Genomic DNA, 21,430 nt, shown 5'->3' on the forward strand with positions numbered 1-21,430 from the left:
AAGTTTTTTTCGTCCCAGAGTCATACCTAAAGTGTAAATTTTGGAACAGTCTCATACATCTGTTAGTCAAACTGTTAGTTCTCCCGTTAAGTGATGACGTGGCGCTCTGATTGGACGCCATGTGTCATTAAAAAATAAAAAATTTATTTAAATAAAAATATTTAAATAAATATTAAAATATTAAAATAATAATAAAATATTTTTTTTTTCTTCTTCTCTTCTTCTTCTTCTTCTTCTTCTTCTTCTTCTGGGTTCGGTTTCTCTCCTTTTTTTTTTTTTTTTTTTTCTTCTTCTTCTTCTTCCTCCTCTTTCTCCTTCTTCTTCCTTCTCTTTCCTCCTCCTTCTTCTTCTTCTGGGTTCGGTTTCTCTTCTTTTTTTTTTTTTTTTTTTTTTGGAGTAATTAGGTTTTCATCTTTATTTTTACTACTCTATTGATTAAAACCTTATTACTTTTCAATTTTTGATCAAGGTCCTTTGTATTAATAATATCATTAATTATTTCAATAATAAAATATTTTTTATTTCTAAATATATTCATTTAATATTAAAAATGTTACAATTAGTATATTTATATATATGGCTAAATTTTTTATCATATATTTTTATTTTTAGTTTGTACCCATTTTTAATTTGCAACCATTATTTTTATTTTTAGTTTGTACCCATTTTTAATTTGCAACCCTTTTTTAATTTGTACCAATTTTCCTTTCAGTTTTAATTTGTACCCATATATTAATTTCTTTTTGTGCCCATATTTTTTAAAGTTTATTTGTATTGTACCCATATTTTTTTATTTATTTGTACCCATTTTTATTTTTGCTAAATGTACCCATTTTGAAGAATGTACCCATGTTTTGATACAATAATTTTTTGGTTATTTTTTATGAATGTACCCATGTTTACACACACACACACAATAGTATATTTATATTTTAATATTTTTAATTCCACAAATTATTGTTTTTTATTTAAAATCTCATTAATATAAACAACTATAAATTTTAATTTTTAATTTAAAAAATATAGTAATGTACATAAAAATAAATTATTAATTAATTTCAGGAACTTTGATAAAAAATTAAAAACCAACAAGGTTTCAGTCAAAGATTGTTCATAACTAGGGACCGCATCCAAAGTCTCATTTTTTTTTCCTTCTTCCTCCTCCTTCTTCTTCCTTCTCCTTCCTCCTCCTTCTTCTTCTCCTTCTCATTCTTCCTTCTCATTCCTCCTCATTCTTCTTCTCCTTCTTCTTCCTTCTTCTTCCTCTTCTTTTCTGGGTTCGGTTTTTTTTTTTTTTTTTTCTGTTTTTTTCCTTCTCCTCCTTCCTTCTTAAGAAGGAAGAAGAAGGAGAAGAAGAATGAGGAGGAAGGAGAAGGAAGAAGAAGGAGTAGGAAGGAGAAGGAGGAGGAAGAAGAAAAAAAAAAGAAAAAAAAAAGAAAAGAGAGAACCGAAGAAGAAGAAGAAGAAGAAGAAAAAAAAAAGAAGAAAAAGAAGAAGAGAAGAAGGAAAAAAAAAATTTATTATTATTTTATTATTTAAATATTTTTTAATATTATTTTTATTTAAATAAATTTTTTATTTTTTTAATGACACGTGGCGTCCAATCAGGACGCCATGTCATCACTTAACGGGAGAACTAACAGTTTGACTAACAGATGTATGAGACTGTCCCAAAATTTACACTTTAGGTATGACTCTGGGACGAAAAAAACTTGATGTACTAAATGTTGAAAACCACGAAACACGAGGGTGGTAAACAATCTTTTACCCAAAAAATTAATATAAAATGTTGACGTGACTTAACCGTGACTGTACAAAATAAGAAGGAATGGGAAGGGCACCCAAACAAGAGGGCAAACAATCTGCCTCCATCTAAGTGTTGTCTCACATTGGAATTTTGGACCTGGATTGTCTGCCCTCCCCCATCTCATACCCTTCCCATCCCTTCCTATTTATGTGGTCACGGTTAAGCCACGTCAACATTTTATATTCCCATTGTTTTTTGTCTTATTATTTCTATATAAAAAATCAATATAAAATGTTGACGTGGTTTAACCGTGACCACAAAAATAAGAGGGGATGGGAAGGGTATGGGATGGGGAGGGCAGACAATCCAAGTCTAAAGTAAAGGACTTAACATGTGATTGACAATAAGTTTTGGTGTGAAAGCTCAATTTCTTTCGTATATCAGAATAGGCATGTGAGTTGAGTTGTTCACGTATTTGACTTGAGTTGAGTTATGCATAAAAAAGCATATGAGGATATGAAGTGTCCATGTGTTTGTAAATATCGTGTTGTCTTGTAACAAAAATAAGGGTGAAAACTTAGTTTAGACCGTGCCTGATTAATGTCTAGAAATTATCTTCCGCATATTTTTTGTCACGAGCAAACAGTTAAAATTTAACTAAATGAGCTATAGTTGAATCTAAACCCTTCTTTTTTCTAAAATAAGTGCAGGTGAGATTTTCTCTAATTCGGAAAAGGAAGCTCGACTCTAAATCCCAAGCCCAATATCAATAGGCCATGGCCCAATGGGTTATTATGTCAAATGAGGCCCTTGTTTTTTTGCTTATTTTATTAGAAAAACTAATGAAAAGGGCTTGAAAACTTTGAGTTTTAATGATAAGGACAAAATAAAGGGTAAAGTGAATAGTACCAGGATTGACTTTTTGGTGTAAAAATGTGGTTTTTCGTTAAAGTGAACAGTACCAGGTGCTTTTCGTTAAAGTTCCCTATTTTATTAGGTGGTTGGTGGTTCACTCTTTTCAGTTGTAATTTGTAACTTGTATTCGAAGAAAAGAGAAAAAGCAAAACCTAAGTGAACTGAATGGCTTTTAGGAGAGCTCGAGCGGCATCTTCCACCCTCTTCAGTCGTCTCCTTCACCACTCAGTCAACACCAACGTCACCACTTCCTATCGCACTATCTCCACCAACGTCACCGCCCGCAAAACTCCTCATCCATCTAGCACTAGCAAAGCCAATCAGTTTTAACTTCGACATGAATTTTCCAATTGGGACGTTGCCTGCCGCTTAGTGCTTTGAACATTGGGGCCAAAATACACAACGGTTTGAAAGAACCCTTCTGAGCAAACCCTCCTGAGCAGGATGCCTAGTGAAGTTGCCTTCCAGTGCTGAGAAGTGGATTAATTCTAAGTTCCTGGCTACAATTGGGACGATCCCAAGTGAGCCAAATCCAGGGAATGGGGAGCAGCAGCTGTATAATGCTGGGCAAAGCCAGTGGTTGGGGCAGCGGCCCAAGGTTCGAGGAGTTGCGATGAACCCCATTGATCACGCTACAAGACTGGACCCCTCAGGCGAAGAAAATAGACGACTTGTTTGGGTGACAGGAAGTAACGGGACCTTTTAACAACATTCCAACTCCCTCCAATTTACAAAAAACGAGGTTCGAACTCAAGTGCAAGAAGACGTAACTCCTAATGTTTGTGCCTAAAACGCAGACCTTTTCTTAAGCAAGCGACGATAGAAGAGAGGAGAATCAAACAAAAAACCTCATGCACAAGTAAATGCCCTCAAAACCATTTTGCAATCACATTTCCATCTTAAGCAGCAAAATTGCCGTAAAAACTTACAACATAACTTTTATTTATACTCTGTTGGCCACATTCATAAAGTTATTAAGATTACATTGTTTCCCATATTCAGGAACAAACCATTACAATTACTTAAGAAAAGTTTCACGCTACATAACTACGAGTATTCGATGTTGATCAGCAACCACCTGCTGGTGCTTTTATTGGCGACGACAAAATCCCCCATCACACTATTAATCATAGTCTTGCGTTACGGAGCTGGTTCTTCAGCAGAGGCTGGACATATTCCCGATAGCCATCGGGCACAACTGACTCATTAAGAGGATCTTTCCAAGCCTCCTCATAGAGATTCGGGTACACATTACCATCATAGCGGCCTAGAATTGAGCCAAGGTAGTGGTCGGTGAAATTAAATGCATCAACGAGGGCAATGGCATTGGGACGGAGCTACCATATATAAAGATTTAAGAGCTATTAGACAAGAGTCACCATTAAAGAACAAAATGTAGACTTAAAGCAAAGATGATTGGGCAAACCTGGGAATAAAGAGATCTAAGTTGATCATTTGCAAGTGAAGCTTGCTTTGCTGTGAGGCTTCCAGTGGAGAGGAAATCACCCAAATGCTTGTGAATAGTGTATAAAGCATAGATGTTGCAGAGGATCTCCAGCTGTTTTTTCACCCCCTTCCCCGGTATGTCTTGTTGGACTTTATCAATGAACCTATCATGAAAGAAAAAGAAGCAAGATTACCAAAGTGGAAATTAACTACGGGTCTTTCAGAATTAGATCCCGCCCGGCAGTGCCCTCGCTGTCATTTCATTGAATTAGGAAATGAAGGTACATGTGCCACACAGAGAGGAATTCAGAGCCAAGGAATTGAATTCAAGGCCGAAACATTTTAAACAAAATGATTGGACGAAACTTACTTGGAAACAACAATTAATTGGCAATGAGCTACTGCTGCCTCAGCTAAATTAGATGAGAGTTCTGCAAAGCCTGAAGCATTGGAAATGCATCAAAATTAACAAATATATCATAACGGAAGAGAATGAGCTGTGAATGACCAAGAAGATTCACTTTAAGTGAATAATTAGTATCTATCCTAGAGATTAAAATACAAACAACGAACTAAGGTCTCAAAAAGATTAGAAAATGTCTACAAAGTGTGCCATGTATAAAATTGTTCGTGAAATCCTTCCGTTTTCATCAGGAAAAAAAAAAAAAAAAAAAAGACGTGAATAAAACAAGTGACAAACTCAGAATAGAGGCAAAAAAAAAAAAAAAAAAAAAAAAACACAAACCTTCTTCTTGATTTGAAAACTTGCTAAGGTCTTGAGCACAGGCAATCGACATCCTTATAGCCCTTGCTTCAAATACCTCAAGTATCACACTAGGGTTCAACCAATCCTCCGCTGCATGCCAACATAAGTGTATATGCATATTACTAAAGCAGAATTTGTGCTTTTATGCAATGTAAAATATAGCAAACTTGTGCATGACAATGTGAAAAAGGTAAAGAAAGCCAATAGATTGGATATAGAAAAAAAAATACAACCTTTTTGAGCACTAGAACGACATTGGATCAAATGTTGAGCACGGCCCATATAAGTTGTGGTTCCAACAGGTTTTTTACCAGATGGTAGCTGAGCAACAGTCTTCATAAGAAACCTTGCAACCTAAAAGAGAAATTGTCAGAAATACTTCAGCACACAAAATATACATTCTGATAGCAGCAAGTTGAATCCACCATTGAATAAACCAAAAGTAAATTCCTCCAAATTACTACAGAATAAAAGATCTTAAACCTATTTCCAGAAAATTCAGGATGTAAAATTTTAAAAAGATGCAAACAAAATCACAAGCACAAGCACATTTTCTTAAGCAGTTAGCACAGTAGCAAAAGATGTGGCACAAGTGAGAGGCAAGTTACTGGGTCAAGACAGAAGCAGCTCTTAAATCATAGTAGAACAGGCAAGGAATAAGCAATAAGCAAAGTCAAAAGGCAAATAAAGGTCCTGTCTAACGAAAATAAGATCAGGGTTTCTTAATTCAAGTACCTGTAGAAGTAGAACAATGTTGTCTCCTTCATATGTACATGCTGGTACATAAACGGCAAATAATTCAGGAAGCCCACTGTTAGATAGATAACCATGGCCACCACATAATTTCCGGCATTCTTCAATGCCATCCTGTCAAGAAAATGAATAAATAAATAATGTGTGTGTGTGAGAGAGAGAGAGAGAGAGAGAGAAAGAGAGAGAGAGAGAGAGAGAGAGTCTGTCAATGAGATAAGAAAGTTCCATATTTGTTGTCAAGCTGAAAAGCTTCACAGGCCTCCGAAAGAAAAAAAAATGGAACGGATGCAAGGGCAGCAATAATCACGTACAGCAGTTGCAGAAGTGGTCAATGATTTCAGACCCGCAGTGCATGCATGAGCCTCGGGCAATGTCGAGAAATCATTAGCTTGCAACTTCTCTGTCACATCTGTGTATAGCCATTTCAACCACTCACCAACAAATCTAAAAGCATAGGCAGAAGCCAGCAAAGGGAAGAGCCTACTTTGCTGAGTCTTGTAATCAATGACCTAAAGCAAAACATGAACCACAACCAGTAAATAAAACATCTTCATAAGAAACAAATAAAACTGGTATGTCTAAACTCATGGAGAGAATAAGAAAACTAATGAAACAATTTGCCATCGTACCTGTGTTTCAAGGCCACCATCTTGTGAACCAAATTGTCGACGAACGGCACTATACCTAGTAGCAATACATACTGCCCGTGATAAAGCAGAGGAAGCATCAGCTACAATCGTTTGCCGCACATAAACCATAGTTCCATACAGCAGCTGTCGTGGAACATTGGATTGTACGTATTTTCCTTCTCTTGTGACCTGTGAGACCCTGGCACATTTGAAAGAAACATCAGGACAGTCTTCCTATCCATCTAACTAAATAAGTAAAATAGGCAGTTAAAAATTTTAAACATCCGAATGACATTTTGTCTATCATTAAGTATTACATACCTCATCAACATTTGTTCCCTTGGTATACGGACATGATCAAGTCTAAGAACACCATTGTCCATGGAGTTGTATGCCCCACTTCCAAATTTCATCCCAATATCGCCAACTATTATGCCTGGAAGTGGTAAGTGATCATCCAAGCTCCGAAGTTGGACAATGAAACCTAAAATCAGAATTTTATAATTAAATTCAATCGATCATTCATTTCATGAGTATCAAAATAATGTAAACTTGGTACTTACCATGCACTCCATGGTCTTGACCATCAGTGATAAGACGGGCATAAACAACAGCATGTGTAGAAGCCTTTCCTAAACCACCAGGCCACCACTATTCAAAACAATAAGGGAAGAACAATAAGAACGTAACTTAGTCACTTTGATCGTGTATGCATAAAGAACACTCTACATTATGGTTGAATATATAATATATCAATACTAAAGATATGGTAACAAGAACAATTCTGCACAACAAACTTGTATTATCATTGATATTAAAATTTCACTCAATTTAAAAATAAGAAGATTAAGCAAAACACCATTATAGAAATAACTCACTTTGCTTGATGTGAGAGTAGGACTATTAATAACAAACTCGTCAGTCTTTGGATCGAAAGTTGCAGTGGTCTCCAGCCCTTGAACATTGGAGCCATGACCAAGTTCAGTCTGAGCATAGCAACCAATGATTTGCATTTTGTATGCCAGCGGCAACCACTTCTTTTGCTGCTCCTCAGTACCTGATCCTTTAATAGCTGGCACGAACATTCCCTGAAGAGAAGACAATAAAATTATGTTACACTCGAAACTAAAAACACGTAGAGCACTTTATCATACATGAAAGTGCCCAAATCAATGTAAATAAATACTATAAAACAAGTTAATCCAAAAAGTAGAATGGCAAGAAGAGGAGGAATTGGAGCATACCCAGTGAAGATCCGTATATGCTGGTTGATCCACATAATGCCTTAACCAGTATGCCTCTTCCTCTGCAATAATAGTAGCACAGTTGAATTAATAAACAAAAACAAAAATATAGTAGTCTACGAAACGAGAACTCCCTTGTGGAGACATACCGGATAGCCGCAGCTCTGTGATCCGTTTCCAAGCATGAGCTGCTTTTTGCAGAGTGTTTTTAAACAAATCCTTCCTACTCAGCAATGTTCTGTTATCCTTTCTAAAGACCTGACAGTAAAACAATTCCAATTAAACGAATCTAAATAAATATAAAATAATATTCACGGCCTAATTGCTTTCCCCCAGCCCAAGAAATACAACTGAAAACAACAAATCACAACAAATTTTCAACAACTTTTTTGAAAGAAGGAAACTTTCAAACAACTCAACAAATTAACAATTTTTAGCTGATCAAAAGAAAAACAATCACTCATCTGTTCATTAATTAATACACATTTACGAGCTTTTTCGACGACAAATTAGAGCTAATGACATATTTCTCAACAGTAAATTTAGAAAAGAAGAAAAAACTTGGCCTGCTACCTAAGAAGTAACGACTGAAATGCGAAGCACAAATTCTGAACCATTCAAATAATTGAATTTACCACAGAAGGGCAATTATGCCTATGCATCCTGGTGCGGCTTCGATCACCACCAATTTCCCCCTCCACTAACAACCACCAATTCAACCCACTAACGCTATCGATCTACTTAAAAAACAATTGAATTTATCAGAAATGAAATGAAATTAGAACCAATTACCGGATCGCTAGCGACGAGGCGAGCAATTCGATCGGAGACTTCCAAGGTGTGGCGAGAGCCGGCCCAGATGACCTTCATCTGGTCGACATCGAACTGCGCCTTGCTCCGTTCTTGCGCCAAATGATCCACCCCCTCCATTTTCACAGAATCAATCGAAAACTCAGATTTCCGCTCTCTCTCCTTCCGCTTCTGGTCTTGTGATTTGTAAGAGGAACCGATGAGAAGAAGCGTCAGCGTCCGTGAACAATCCACTCTATATATGAGAAAAACATGGGACGATTTGCTTTGGTGTCTAATTATTAATTCGATAATTTTTTTTTGTAATTTTTTAATTTATTTGTGGTCGCGGAGGATAAGGGTTTCTTGATGTCCCCACCATTGTGTTTCCCAAAGTTCATGTTAGAAGATTGACCGCTCTCTTTTTCCTTTCCAATTTTGAATGTTTTTTCTTGACATTTTTAACACGTGCAATTACGTATGAAATCTCAGGTTACCTTAACCTTGGCATTGAAATTGATACCTTTTTTTACCGAACAGCTTTCACAACCATTAGGTAATGTTTGGACCCGATGTTACGTCAGTCGAGGCTGTTGAATAAATGGTGTTCTAGACTGTTTAGGATAATTTATAGTTATTGCTAAAAGATAATATTGTGGTCTTAACAACAAGATAATGATCATTCATCTTCCGGTGCTAGATAAGAATTTGTATTAGCAAGATGGGATTAACATGATCACATGGTGAATTGGTTATGATGGTCCTCTCCAGGTTTGGGATAAATAGTAACAAGGTTCTAAAAGACGCTACGATTTAGTCAGACGGCATGCCGAGGCCTAGCGCCTAGGAAGCTAGGCATGGCCTAGACGAGAGCCTAGGTGGATTTAAGTAAATTTATTATATTGGACAAATATATGCCTATTTATAATTAAAAAAAATACATAATTGTACATGATATAAAGTGCAAAATAAAATGAACATATAGTTTATGAAGCATTAGAACATATTGAAAAATTGGGAAATAAGCCTATAATGAGTGTCATCCAAGTATTCAACAAGTCTATTACATTTTTTTGGAAAAAATAAATGCAAAATGAAAGTTATCGGTTTTCTGTCCAAGTGAGAGTCGCGATCTAGACTAGTCTTGACATACTTTCTTAAATTTGGGACGGTGTCCAGCCGTCTAACGCCTAGGTGACGCTAGCAGGTATTTTTAGAAGAGTGGATAGCAAATTGGCCAAGAATTCGATTTGCAATGTGAGGCCACCTAATTGGAAGCATAAGGTCATGCGTCCCAGGCATGCTTTGGTGATTATCCTTTGAATAAAGGGAACTTTAACGAAAAGCTTCCGGTATTGTTCACTTTAATGAAAAACCACATTTTTACATTAAAAAGTTAATCATGATATTATTCACTTTACCCTTTATTTTGTCCTTATCATTAAAACTTAAAGTTTTAAAGCTCTTTTCATTAGTTTTCATTTGAATAAATGATAGAATTGGTTGGTCAGCAAGCAAGGATTGATAAAGATAGCTTCCAATTGTGGATCATTTTGGAATATTCACTTAAGCCACGTGTGTGATAGAATAATACTTGGTTACTCAAAGATGAGTAGGAACTCCTACTCAAAACTCTTAATGTTTTACTCACAGAGTTTTGTGCTTATGATCAAAACCGTTTATACTATGAATCACACTGTAAAGATTATCTTTGCAAAAAATAAATTAAAACTAAGGTCATTTAGTCAATCTATTGTAGCAAATACATAGACGGTTCATAATACTTTTACCAATAAACGACCTTAGTTTTAATTGATTTTTGGCATAGGCAATCTTTATATGGTGATTTATAATATGAATGGTTATGATTATAAACACGAAGTTCTATAAATTGACAACGAACAATTTTAAGAAATTTTGAGTAGGAGTTCATACTCATCTTTGAGTAGCCAATATTGTTTTGTGTGATATATTAGAAGGTGATTTTTGCTTTTATCATCAGAAGTTGATTTAAAGATCCATGGTTGGAACAACATCGGGTCCAAGTGAGTATACAACCCTATAAATACAAGACTTTGTGTTGAAAAAAAAAACCCTACCCAAATCTCGCTCTACGCAAACGTCTTGTACCGTAAGAAACCATTAATTCTTCTAACTTCGTTAACACACCTTTAGTTTGGATCAACAGCACTGTGTTAGCTTCAAATGAATCAAGCGATCGAGGAGTATCTTTAGTTTGGAGTAACAACACTGCTTCGAATTCAACTGGTTATCTTTAGTTTGGTCTTCTCATTAAAGAGATCATCTCATTAGTCTTTTCGGCAAAGTGAGTTGTCACTTGGAGTGTTCAACACTTTGAAAGCCGAACCTTGTTTGAACCTCGCAAAAACTAGCAGCCTTGTCTTCAGGTTCTAGGACACAAGGTCGAGACGCGTTCCTTCTTCGACAGTAATTGTTTATACACAGAAGTCAACAATACATCCAACATTGTCATCACATTCATTCTATTAGCCAACTGAGCTCGGTCGTAAATTGGCAAGCCCGTATTCACCAAAATGACGTAATTAGCTATTTATTACTCAATCTACACGCAACACAACATATGCTTGATAATTCTTAGGGTCAACACAACTTTAATGAGGGTAGTTGAGTCATGAAGAAATGTAACAAGTGCTTTCTCAATGGTTGAGAAAAGCAAATTATATCCCCCTCTCTCCATGGCAAAAGCATAGTCATGTAATAAGTGCCACATTCTCAACAATGTACTCACCAATTCTCCAAAAGCAATGTACTTATCAAACATGAAAACAACGATTGTTGTAAAATCATCAGTGTGTGCAATGGAATAAAAGAAACAAGACACAAAATTTAAGAGGTTCCTCTACAGTCAGTGTGATTGGAGTACGTTCTCGGAGCATCAATGGTGCTTTCATTATAATTTGGAATAATATGAATACAAAGATAACTCTCTCTCTCTATTATCTCCTATTTTTTCCCTCTTCCTCTTCTTTCCTCTCTCTCTACTGTTAGTCACTCACCTATGTTTGGTGTGTGTTGCATTTATATAGAAAACATGAGTCGTAGGGAGTAAGCTTTGGTAGACAGTGAAAGACAACCTTTATTCCCACTTGTAGCATAGTAGATTAGTGGCCAGTGTGGACATCCACCATATTTACAACACTCCCCCTTGGATGGCTACAACTCTTCAATTGACTCGTTAAAATCTTGATCTATCTTGGATGCTCCCCCTGATGAATATCTCCCCCTGATTTCAAATCATTTAGGCTGATCGTTGATCATTCTGCTTCAGTTTCTTAGCGAGAAGAGTTGCCAAAAGATATGCTTTACTTGTTGTTAACTTTCCATAGGTTTGTTCTTGAACTCGGCTGGAAGGCTTTCTGCTAGACTTGCATCAAAGGTCTGATTTACTCCTTTTATCTGGAGCGGAATTTGATTCAATGGTGGTGGACACTTGATCTTGAATCAAACTTGTAATTTCTTCAATGACCTTCGAAGCTTGATCTTTAATGAAGTTATATCGTGAGGAGCTTCACGTGGCAAGTGATCTTCGGCTTTGTCGGGGATGAATCAGCATGTGTTTGTTGTGCTTGTCTCCACATGCTTCAATGTATCATTTTCACTTGCCTTACTTGCTCCCCTTGCATAAGTAGTATTTTCCCTGGTTTTCCCCCATACATGTGTGGCATATTCTCCTGCAGTATTTGCCTTCTGATGCAGGAGTGGAATGCAACCCTTGCATTTGGATGGTTCATCACTTCTTGGTGACTGGAGACCCAGCTCCAATAACAGTTGAAGATGATTACTCGAAAGCAATGCTAGGTAAGCAATCAGGAAAGGTTCCAGGTAGTCGGTTCCTTACCGGGAGATTGAGTGGAGGTTCCGACATATTGCTTTCTTTATCCTTGTCTTTGCAGGTAAAAACAAGGACAAAGAAAATGACAGTGAGATTGCATGATATGAGATACTCTTGCTCCCGTCCCTTAATATATGAGATACTTTTGCTCTGGTGTGACTTGTTTGAAGAGGTATTCTCGGAGATGAAGGAAACTGAGTATGTTAAGGGGTTTGGTTGCAGATGCATTTTCAGTAATGAGAGAAAGTTAGGCGTTTTGGATGTGTGTCTTGCCATGAACGATGAAGGTCGACATATATAGAGATTTCCTAATAGCAAGTGGTGATGTTGTGCCTTTACTCTTGTCAGCAACTATAGTGTAATTAGAACAGTAAGATTTACACGTTTTCAACTTTGTCAGAGATCTTTGACAAAGTTGCACGCGATATCAGAAAAAGTTGAGATTGCGTCTAAAAAATGCCAATGAACATTATTCAGAAAAATCTGGCTTTTGAAATTCGGAAAGCCATGCCACTTCGATATGTTGCCTCTTCTTTTATAGAGACATCAATTGTGTTCAATAGTATGCTCATAAAGTTGTTGCTTGAGAAATTTCCCCCTTCTTGCACTTCTGAAATTTTATTTGACCTCCTTTTTCCTTCATCATTTTTGAAAATGATTTGCCCATCTAACATTTGCTTAGATTTGAGTCTTAGGAGTGATACAGACAAGCAGCATCAGGATAACATATGGCGTCCGTCCTTCTTATCTTCTAATGGTCCTTTTACGATTAGGGACTCTATGATGAAGAATAACATAACCGCTACTGTGGTAGCTAGGAATTTTCTCACTCCAAATGATAACAGAATCCTTTCAAAACGGTCTGACGAGTTAGCCATTCAAGACTCCTTGGCTTTCAGTATTCAGTGTGCAGGCTCTGTATCTAATATGGGCCAATGCCTACTTGCTCAAACTCACCACGTTGAATCATTGATGACTGAGGTGACAAGTCTTAAACAAGAGATCAGAGGGCTCAAGCACGAGAATAGAGTGTTACACGTGCTTGTAAATAATTACTCGACGAGCATGAAAAGAAAGCTCGACCAGCTGCAGGAATCCGAAAGTCGAATTCAAAGTGATCACCAGAGGTTCGTTGCTAGATTTCGAAAGCAACTGATGTCTTCCCCTTATGGTGTTTTGCTAAGTACTAGGGTACCACATGATCAATCTCCAGTGCCTCCCCCTTCTAAGGTACTTCCGAGTACTGAGGCTTCACATGAGCAACATTTGTAAAGGCTCCATCCTGTTTGTTTGTTTTAACTCATGTGTATGTACATATCTGTAATCTCTCGGAGATATTAATAGATAAGCTTTATTCCATTCAATGTATCGTGCCAAATACAATAAATACTTCACTAAGATGTGGTACTTCTGGACCAAATATCCATTTATATTTACCCTCACGAAGATAAATGATCTTTCTTAGTGTCCACATCATTTGAGTATTCAACTCATAATCTTCAATCCATATGGTTCTTTAACATCATGGATAAGATTCGTGTTGGTAGATTGTTCGATCTGCAGCTCGAGACAATATTTCTTTCAACACTTTATAATTTTTCTTGGCTCTTCAGGAGTCTTAATTTAATATCATCAACTCTTCAGGAGTTCTAATTTAATGTCATTGACTCTTGCAAGAGATTTTAGTATGTTGCAACAATATCATAATGATAGTACTCACTAAGGCAATTTATATCATCCATTGGTATTGAGTACATAATTTATGCTTTAACCTTCGGGGGCTTACTTTAAGCAATTTGAATCCTTCATGGATTTTCTATACTTTATGACACATTTTCCTTTGGAATTTCTACAGAGAAATTTGCTCCTATGTATACTTGAGGGATTTACTTATGGAGATATGATGTGGGTGACTCACAACCCTTCGTATATAATTCTCCATTCATAGGTACAAGAGTATAATTTCAGGTTTCAATTAGTAACCTTGTGTCATATCATGTGAGTGTAATTCATTACATTACAAATGCCCATATGTAACTCCCTTGGTTCAACATCTTTTGGTTATTTGTATTGTATTTAAATATATACGTCCGTTTTTCCACGTTCTTACAAAATTGTAATGGAATTGCCTTTTTCCATTTTTGGCCAATAATTTTTCCTTTTGTCAACGGAAAAAGAACGAGACTCAATATCAACACAGCTCATTGATGAATTTAGCAGCTACTTGTAAAAACCAACATTACCATTGGATATCATCAATTCGAGATCCCATATTCTCATGTGCATGCGCATACATAAAAGCTTTTCATTTCTTTTGGATATCCATTGCCTCTTCAAGGGAATTATACTATATCTTCCAGGATAGTCATAATTTAGAGAATGTGGATCATAACCTCATCTTGAGCATTATAGAGTTTGGATTTTAATCTCCACTTCCGGGAGTTGAGTCATTCGAACCTATACGTCTATCATGCTTCATGCATGAGACATCAAAATTCTCATGTCCACATATTGTCCATCTGGACCATGTATTCATGTGGCGACTATCATGCTTATGACATGCAACAGTTATGCTTCGGAAATGCAATAGTTCAGTAGTGCTATATTCTTTTTCTTTCGGAAGACTGACTCTTTTTGAGTTTGAGGGTCTGCCACAGTTCAGGCGTGCAACAAATAAATCATTTATTGTCTCATTGTTTTGTCCAACAGGGACATCAATTATTGTAGGCACATTTGCAGCAAGTATATATGTTTTCATCACTTTCGTTGCATCATTCAATTATTCATATTTCATTTTCTCATTGATTGCTTCGTGAATCAAAATAAGACAAATTCTCTTCGTTCTTCTAGAACGGTTTTTTCTTATCATTCTTCTGGAATGATATTTTCTCATCGTTCTTCTGGAACAATGTTATTTTCTCCCCCCTAATGGCGAGAAAACTGTCTTATCAAAATCATAGTCTGCAAATCATGCGGTAACTATATCCCCAGTCAAGGGTTCCAAATGTTGAATGATAGATGGTGGATCAAATTCAACATAAATTCCCAGTTTGTATTGATGCCTTATTTTAGTACGTTGTGGCAGTTTTACAAGCACATAGATAACACAACCAAAAACTCGTAAATGTTAATGTTTGGCTGGTGCCCAAACACAAATTGTACTGAAAAATACTGATGGTTGGCAACTGGTCTCAACCAAACTTAATAATAAATTATGTAAAATGGCATGTCCACATGTAGAAAACTTGCAATTTCGTTTTCATGAGTAGAGTGCGGGTAATCAATTTCATCCGCTTAATAAATGCTTCTGCTAAACCATTTTGAGTATGGACATAAGGAACTTCTGGTCCTTATTAAATAGTCTGTAGATTGAGACTCTTATGACTTTTATTACAATTAAGTTGAGGCACTGCGACACTTCAAACTTTCGATACTCATCAATGAACTTCATGTCCGATCTTGAGGATCTAGGGACTCCATGCCTGATCTTTTTGCATGACGGAACTTCAGGTCCAATCATTTTTATATGATGAGGATCAAGAAACTGCAGATTCTGATCTGATCAAGGAACTTCAAGTCCTATATATACTCATTGTAACAAAAGATAAGTACAATAAATAAATTAAAGCAATATGTGGTAATTCCAGCCATAATGAATAAATTGCATTTAAGTAAATAAAGATTGTGACAAGGGCTTTAATTAAGCATCATTCATGTAATACCCTGAAAATTTTAAATATATGAATATGTGGAGAAAATCGAAATAAAATCGATTTATGATTATGAAGAATTAAATCGTGAATATTATTGAGCTTTTATATGATTTTTCAAGAATTTATAATAAGTTTGTGTAAGTTTAGTTTTAAATTAAACTAGTGACAATGTTTAAAGTTTGGACTTTAATTAATTAAAATACGTAGACCTTTTGAGGTCAAAATTTATATTTTTGAATAGAGCTCGACCTCACGAACGCGTAGGCGCAAACCGTTCATGAAATGGAGTTAGAACGAAGAAGTTATTAACGTTTAAAGTTGGGGATAAAATTGTAAATTTACCATTACTAGAATGCTCCAGATTTTTTGAGCCAAATCTGCAAGGCCACGTGTGTGACCCAAATTAAAAGTAAGAAAAGTTAGGCGGTGGAGATGGAAGATAAAGGAGAGAAAGGAGGGAGAGAGGAGCCAATCAGAAAAGGGGAGAATGAGAGGTGACCAATAAGAGAAGAGATAAAGGAGGGAAATGAGAGAAGAAAATATGAGGGGGAAAACGGGTCTTTTGACCCGTGAGGCATAACCGGTGAGATTCATCATCTTCCGGCCAAATTCCGACGAAATTAATGTCCCCCACCACCTGAAAATTATCTCTAATCATCTCTTTTACGTATTCCACCACAAATTGGAGTTTAATTGGTTTTAGAATTGGGGAAAACACCTCACGGGTGCCGCAACCTTCTTCGCTCGAAATCCATCAAAATCTGAAACGTTTTGGTTAAATTACAACCACCACTAGACTCTCCATGAACCAAGAAACAAAGCCCATTCATTGGTTGGGGTATCGGAGTTGCTATGGAGTCGAATTGAGGACACCCAAATTCTAGGGTTCCGACGGATTTTGATGAAATTGGAGCCTTTCCAGGCAAAATTGGCCTTGGTTGCAGGTATGAAAGTTTCTCTACTCATTGAGATCCTCATTTCTATAATTTTTTAGAATTTTTAGGAATAGTTGAATTTTTCGGCGAGTCGGGCGGCGGGGGCGGCGGCGCACGGCCAGGGAGCTGACATTTGCATTGTTATATGAATTACGTTATTTTAAGTAGGTTGTTTTTGATCTAATTGTTATGGTTTAAGTGGTGTATGTGGGATTAAATGAATAGTTTGTATTTGGTTCAAAACTTTGAACTTTTGAACTACGAAAGGCTTGATCACTGTTCAGGGTACGTTCACTGTTCAGGGTACGTAGACAGTCTAACAAGACGTTAGATGCAGCCATAAAATATGTGAAGTTAAATTAATTCAAGAATAAAGGTTACATAATGGAAATTGGTCCTTACAAATAAATGGTACTAAATTGGAATTTAATTTGGATGTTTTGGAAAAATGAATAATGCTTATAAATTGCTTGTAGGATGAAGGATTTGAATTGGAGTTGTTAGCTAAGGATAATAAACTAAATAAGATTTTTATTTTGGGCCTATCATTAATATTATTATTTCTCGAAATAAAATAAATATTTCGGGACCAGGGCGTTACAATTCACATAAATCAAAACTTAAAGCAGTAGGCGGTAAAACTGTCCATGGTAAATAAATTGCTTTTAAGTAAATAAAGCTTGTGACAAGGGCCTTGATTCAGCACCATTCTCATAAATATCAAAGCTTTAAAGCAAAGGGTAATAATTCTATCCACTGTAAATAAATTGCTTTAAATAAATAGAACTTGTGAAGGGATTTTAAGCCAACACTATTCACATAAATAAATAGTATCAGAACCTTTTATTTTGCCACTTCCTTTTGTCCTTTTTATTTGTTAATTAATTTTTTCTTTCTTTCTGTCGACACCAAGCTTCAAAACCTTTTCTTTTCTCACATGTTGCACAATTCCAAAAAAACAACTTTGCCTTTTGTTTTCTTTCACATGGTGCAACATACCTTTTCAAGGCTTTGGCCCCATTTCGCTTTTTATTTTTGTTTTCACAGTTCTAAAGTCATTTTGGTTACTCAGGAAATAATAGTAACAATAGGTTCCAATTGGTGTTCCTCCTCTGTGAGTTTCGAAAAAGTCGAAACAGTTCCTATAAGTTTTGGAGTCAAGAGTGTCTGCTACTTATGAGAAGATCAAACCCTTATATTTAGTTCAAATTTTAGTATGATATGGTTAAGAGGATACCGAACAACTTTTGTGAAGAAACAATTTTGATTTGAGCTACCAAAATGGAGTTTTCGTACTCATAAGGTGCCTATCCAATTTTCTACGGAAATTGGAAACTGGTTTGGTATTTCTGGCATCTGCAATGATCTCACCGTTGGAATTTTTTGAAAATTTGTTATGTTGTAGGTACTGGGCGGACGGACAACTTTGAAGAAGAAAGTATTTCAATTTGAGATCTGCAAGTTGGAGTTCTGAGGCTATTTACATGGCTGTCAGATTCTCTATGAATTTTAAGTCTGTACTCTTTTGCTTCTGCAAAGGATGATAAACAATCATACAACAATATATATATTTGCTTCAAGAAAATCAGTAGTACAAAGATTTTAAGATGAAATGAAAAGATTTTCTTATCTGTGAGATTCCAGGCGACAGGGGTGAACATGATTTGTGGTGTTGTGCTTTCCAATGACATGAGAGCTTCTCGTGTTGATAACGTGTTGTAAAATCGACAGTGTGTGTAGTGGAATAAAAGAAACAAGACACAAAATTTACGAGGTTCTTCTACAGTCAGTGTGACTGGAGTACGTTCTCAGGGCAGCAGTGGTGATTTCATTATAATTTAGAATAATAGGAGTACAAAGATAACTCTCTCTATTATCTCCTCTCTTTTCTCTCTTCCTTTTCTTTCCTCTCTCTCTACTGTGAGTCACTCACCTATGTTTGGTGTGTGTTGCATTTATATAGAAAACATGAGTCGTAGGGAGTAAGCTTTGGCAGACAGCGAAAGACAACTTTTATTCCCACTTGTAGCTTAGTGGATTAGTGGCCAACATGGACATCCACCATATTTACAACAACGATTTTATATTCGTTTCCAACTTTTCTAATTTAGGGAATCAAACGGCATCCAAAAAGTATTTGTCGATATTTTGAAAGTTTCACCAAAACTTGTTGATTGTGTTTGGTCAAGGTCAAGGATTTTTGGCAAGCTTTAGTAATTAGCAGATATAGAGTTAGTAGTTGAGTGTAACGAAAAGTTTTGGTTTAAGCCTTGGGATGTTATTTTACTTGTAGTCGTAGTTGATATTAAATATTAACAGTGGAGGAGGAAACGATAATTTGACCTACCTTTTTTTGGGTCAGAATTTGACCTACCAGCTTAGACCAAATTATTACGACTTATTATTTCTTTCCACAAAACAAGAATATAAAAGAAAAAAAAAAGAGGTCATTAACATTAAATATGCAAAAAAAAAAAAATCATATAAGGTTGTATAATGGAGATTGTTTGGGTCCGTCTTTGATTTTACGATATTTTAATCTAAAATGTGATACCAAAATGCTCATAGAGGCGAGAATATTGACTTTTGTTGACCGTCGTGTCGTGACATATTTGACCCATTCTCTTAGTATATTTATGCAGTACTCGTCGCTATAGACGCGTGGGCGTAAGGTAATTGAATTTGGAGATACGATGTAGATTTTACAAAACTTCGAAGTTGAAGGGCACTTTAGTAAATTCACTATTCTAGATATTTGGTTTTGGATATTTTTATTATTTAATATAAAACTGGCGAAATATGCAACTTCAAAAGATTAATTTTTCAGTGTGACTTTCATACAAATGCGTGGCATTATTAATCCTCTCATTCTATAGTAAGTGCATATATTTAGTGAAACTATGTGCAAATAAATTTAATTAAGTGTGCATATCATAGCACATGAATTAGTAAACTATGTGCAAATAAGCCACCCATTGTGTTTTAAGTATACTACAACTTGTTATTTCTTATATTTCCTCAGAAGAAAAATATAAACCAAAGGTCACGGCTTCTTATTAAAATTAATAAGAACAAGGGAATTTGTACAAGGCACCCAGAAAGTTTTATATTATTAACCAAAAGAATGAGAAACATTTTCGTGTGTTACGTTCTGGTCAGTAGGTAAGCGTTCACACCTTTGAATCCACTGAAACTTGTCAAGGGTGGAAAAGTTCTGTCCATATTTTTTTACGAATTTGGCTCTTGCCAAAGATGGGCAACTTCAACTTGGATTGCTGCTCACGCGAAATATTATAATCTCCCGATGTATGACATGTATCAGGCAATGGATGGTTGGATGTGCGGTTAAAGATTCAATTAACAGAAAATTCAACAAAAAAGGATTTCAATGCATTACTATACAACGGGCATACTAGAAAATCCAGCTCACGTAACCTTTCTTCCAATATCTTGAACGATGAACTAGGGATAAGTCTCATATGCGCGAGCAAATGAACTGAAGTCACGAGAGATATTTTTTTTTTGGGTGACAAGCCTATTTAGCCTTTCAATTCCAACCTATTCCGTCTGCACCAAAGCCAGTCCGGTCCTACTGGCTTAGTGAGTACCAAATAATGGACATGAATCCAATCAAGTCCCACCCAATCCAATCCTGTCCTGCAAGTCATATCCATGCCAATTCATCACGGCCCACCAAACGTGCCCTAAAATAAATAAAAGGGTAAAGTACAAAAAACTACCTACCTCAACTATAGGTCGAACGACACTATCATACCTCATCTTTTTAAAATGATAATAACATACCTCAACTTACGAATTTATGACAATATCAAACCTCTGTTAATTTTTTTGTTAATTTATCTGTTAAGTGCTGACGTGGCTCCCATTCACTAATTAAAAAATAATTAAATATTAAAAAATTAAAAATAAATTATTTTTTATATAAAATTGTTGGATCCACCTCTACAAATCTCCTCTCTTCTCTCTCGCCTGTCTCTCTTCTCTCTCCCTGCAACCTGCATCCCTAAAATCCCTTCCCACCCGTCCCCCCACAACCTTCCTCCACCACCTACCCTATCTCTAATCCCTGCCCCAAATCAGAGGTACTTCGTCTCTCCCCTCCTCCCACAAACCCCCATCTGCCCTCGCACCAAAAAGAGAGTTGAGAGAGCGAGAGGAGAAAGAGAGGGTGGGTGATGGAGGAAGATTGGGGAGAAGGGTGGGAAGGGTTTCTGGGTTTTGGGATTTTAGGGATGCAGGTTGCAGGGAAAAAGAAGAGAGAGAGAGGCGAGAGAGAGAGAGAGAGGAGATTTGTAGAGGTGGATCCACAATTTTATATAAAAAAATATTTTTTTTAATTTTTTAATATTTAATTATTTTTTTATTAAAAATGAGTCCCGTTTCTGATCACTTCAGCATTTAATAGAAAAAGTAATAAAAAAACTGACGGAGGTCTAACATTGACATAAATTCATAAGATGATGTATGACATTGTCAATTTTAAAAGATGAGGTAGGAAAATGTCGTGAGGTAGTTTTTTGTACTTTACCCTAAATAAAATTACAAACGAGAGTAGAAGTACTACTCTTTTTGGCACTTTGGAGTAATACAGATAACAA

At 36.1% G+C, this 21,430-nt stretch overlaps 1 protein-coding gene across 1 annotated transcript; it reads right to left on the bottom strand.

Annotated features, from left to right (window-relative positions):
* Positions 1–3,574: 3,574 nt before the first annotated feature.
* Positions 3,575–8,718, bottom strand: LOC103432990 (peroxisomal acyl-coenzyme A oxidase 1). Its single transcript, XM_008371208.4, has 14 exons — positions 8,293–8,718; positions 7,650–7,758; positions 7,501–7,562; positions 7,135–7,344; positions 6,820–6,907; positions 6,578–6,740; positions 6,257–6,455; positions 5,939–6,136; positions 5,610–5,741; positions 5,108–5,228; positions 4,854–4,964; positions 4,479–4,548; positions 4,089–4,272; positions 3,575–3,999 (listed from the first exon to the last, which is right to left on the bottom strand). Exons 1-14 carry the CDS (start codon positions 8,428–8,430, stop codon positions 3,790–3,792), a joined length of 1,995 nt encoding a protein of 664 aa, XP_008369430.2. The 5' UTR covers positions 8,431–8,718; the 3' UTR covers positions 3,575–3,789.
* Positions 8,719–21,430: the final 12,712 nt, after the last annotated feature.

Source organism: Malus domestica, chromosome 04 (genome assembly GCF_042453785.1).
Source record: "Malus domestica chromosome 04, GDT2T_hap1".
In the NCBI taxonomy this organism is placed as follows: Eukaryota; Viridiplantae; Streptophyta; class Magnoliopsida; order Rosales; family Rosaceae; genus Malus; species Malus domestica.

Bases quoted from the DNA above. Each gene is read 5' to 3' on its own strand.
- LOC103432990 (XM_008371208.4), bottom strand. From the start codon at position 8,430: ATGGAGGGGGTGGATCATTTGGCGCAAGAACGGAGCAAGGCGCAGTTC. The intron at 6,137-6,256 runs GTACGATGGCAA...GTTTTGCTTTAG, and splicing joins ATGGTGGCCTTGAAACACAG to GTCATTGATTACAAGACTCA. The intron at 4,273-4,478 runs GTAAGTTTCGTC...CTTTCATGATAG, and splicing joins CAATTAATTGTTGTTTCCAA to GTTCATTGATAAAGTCCAAC.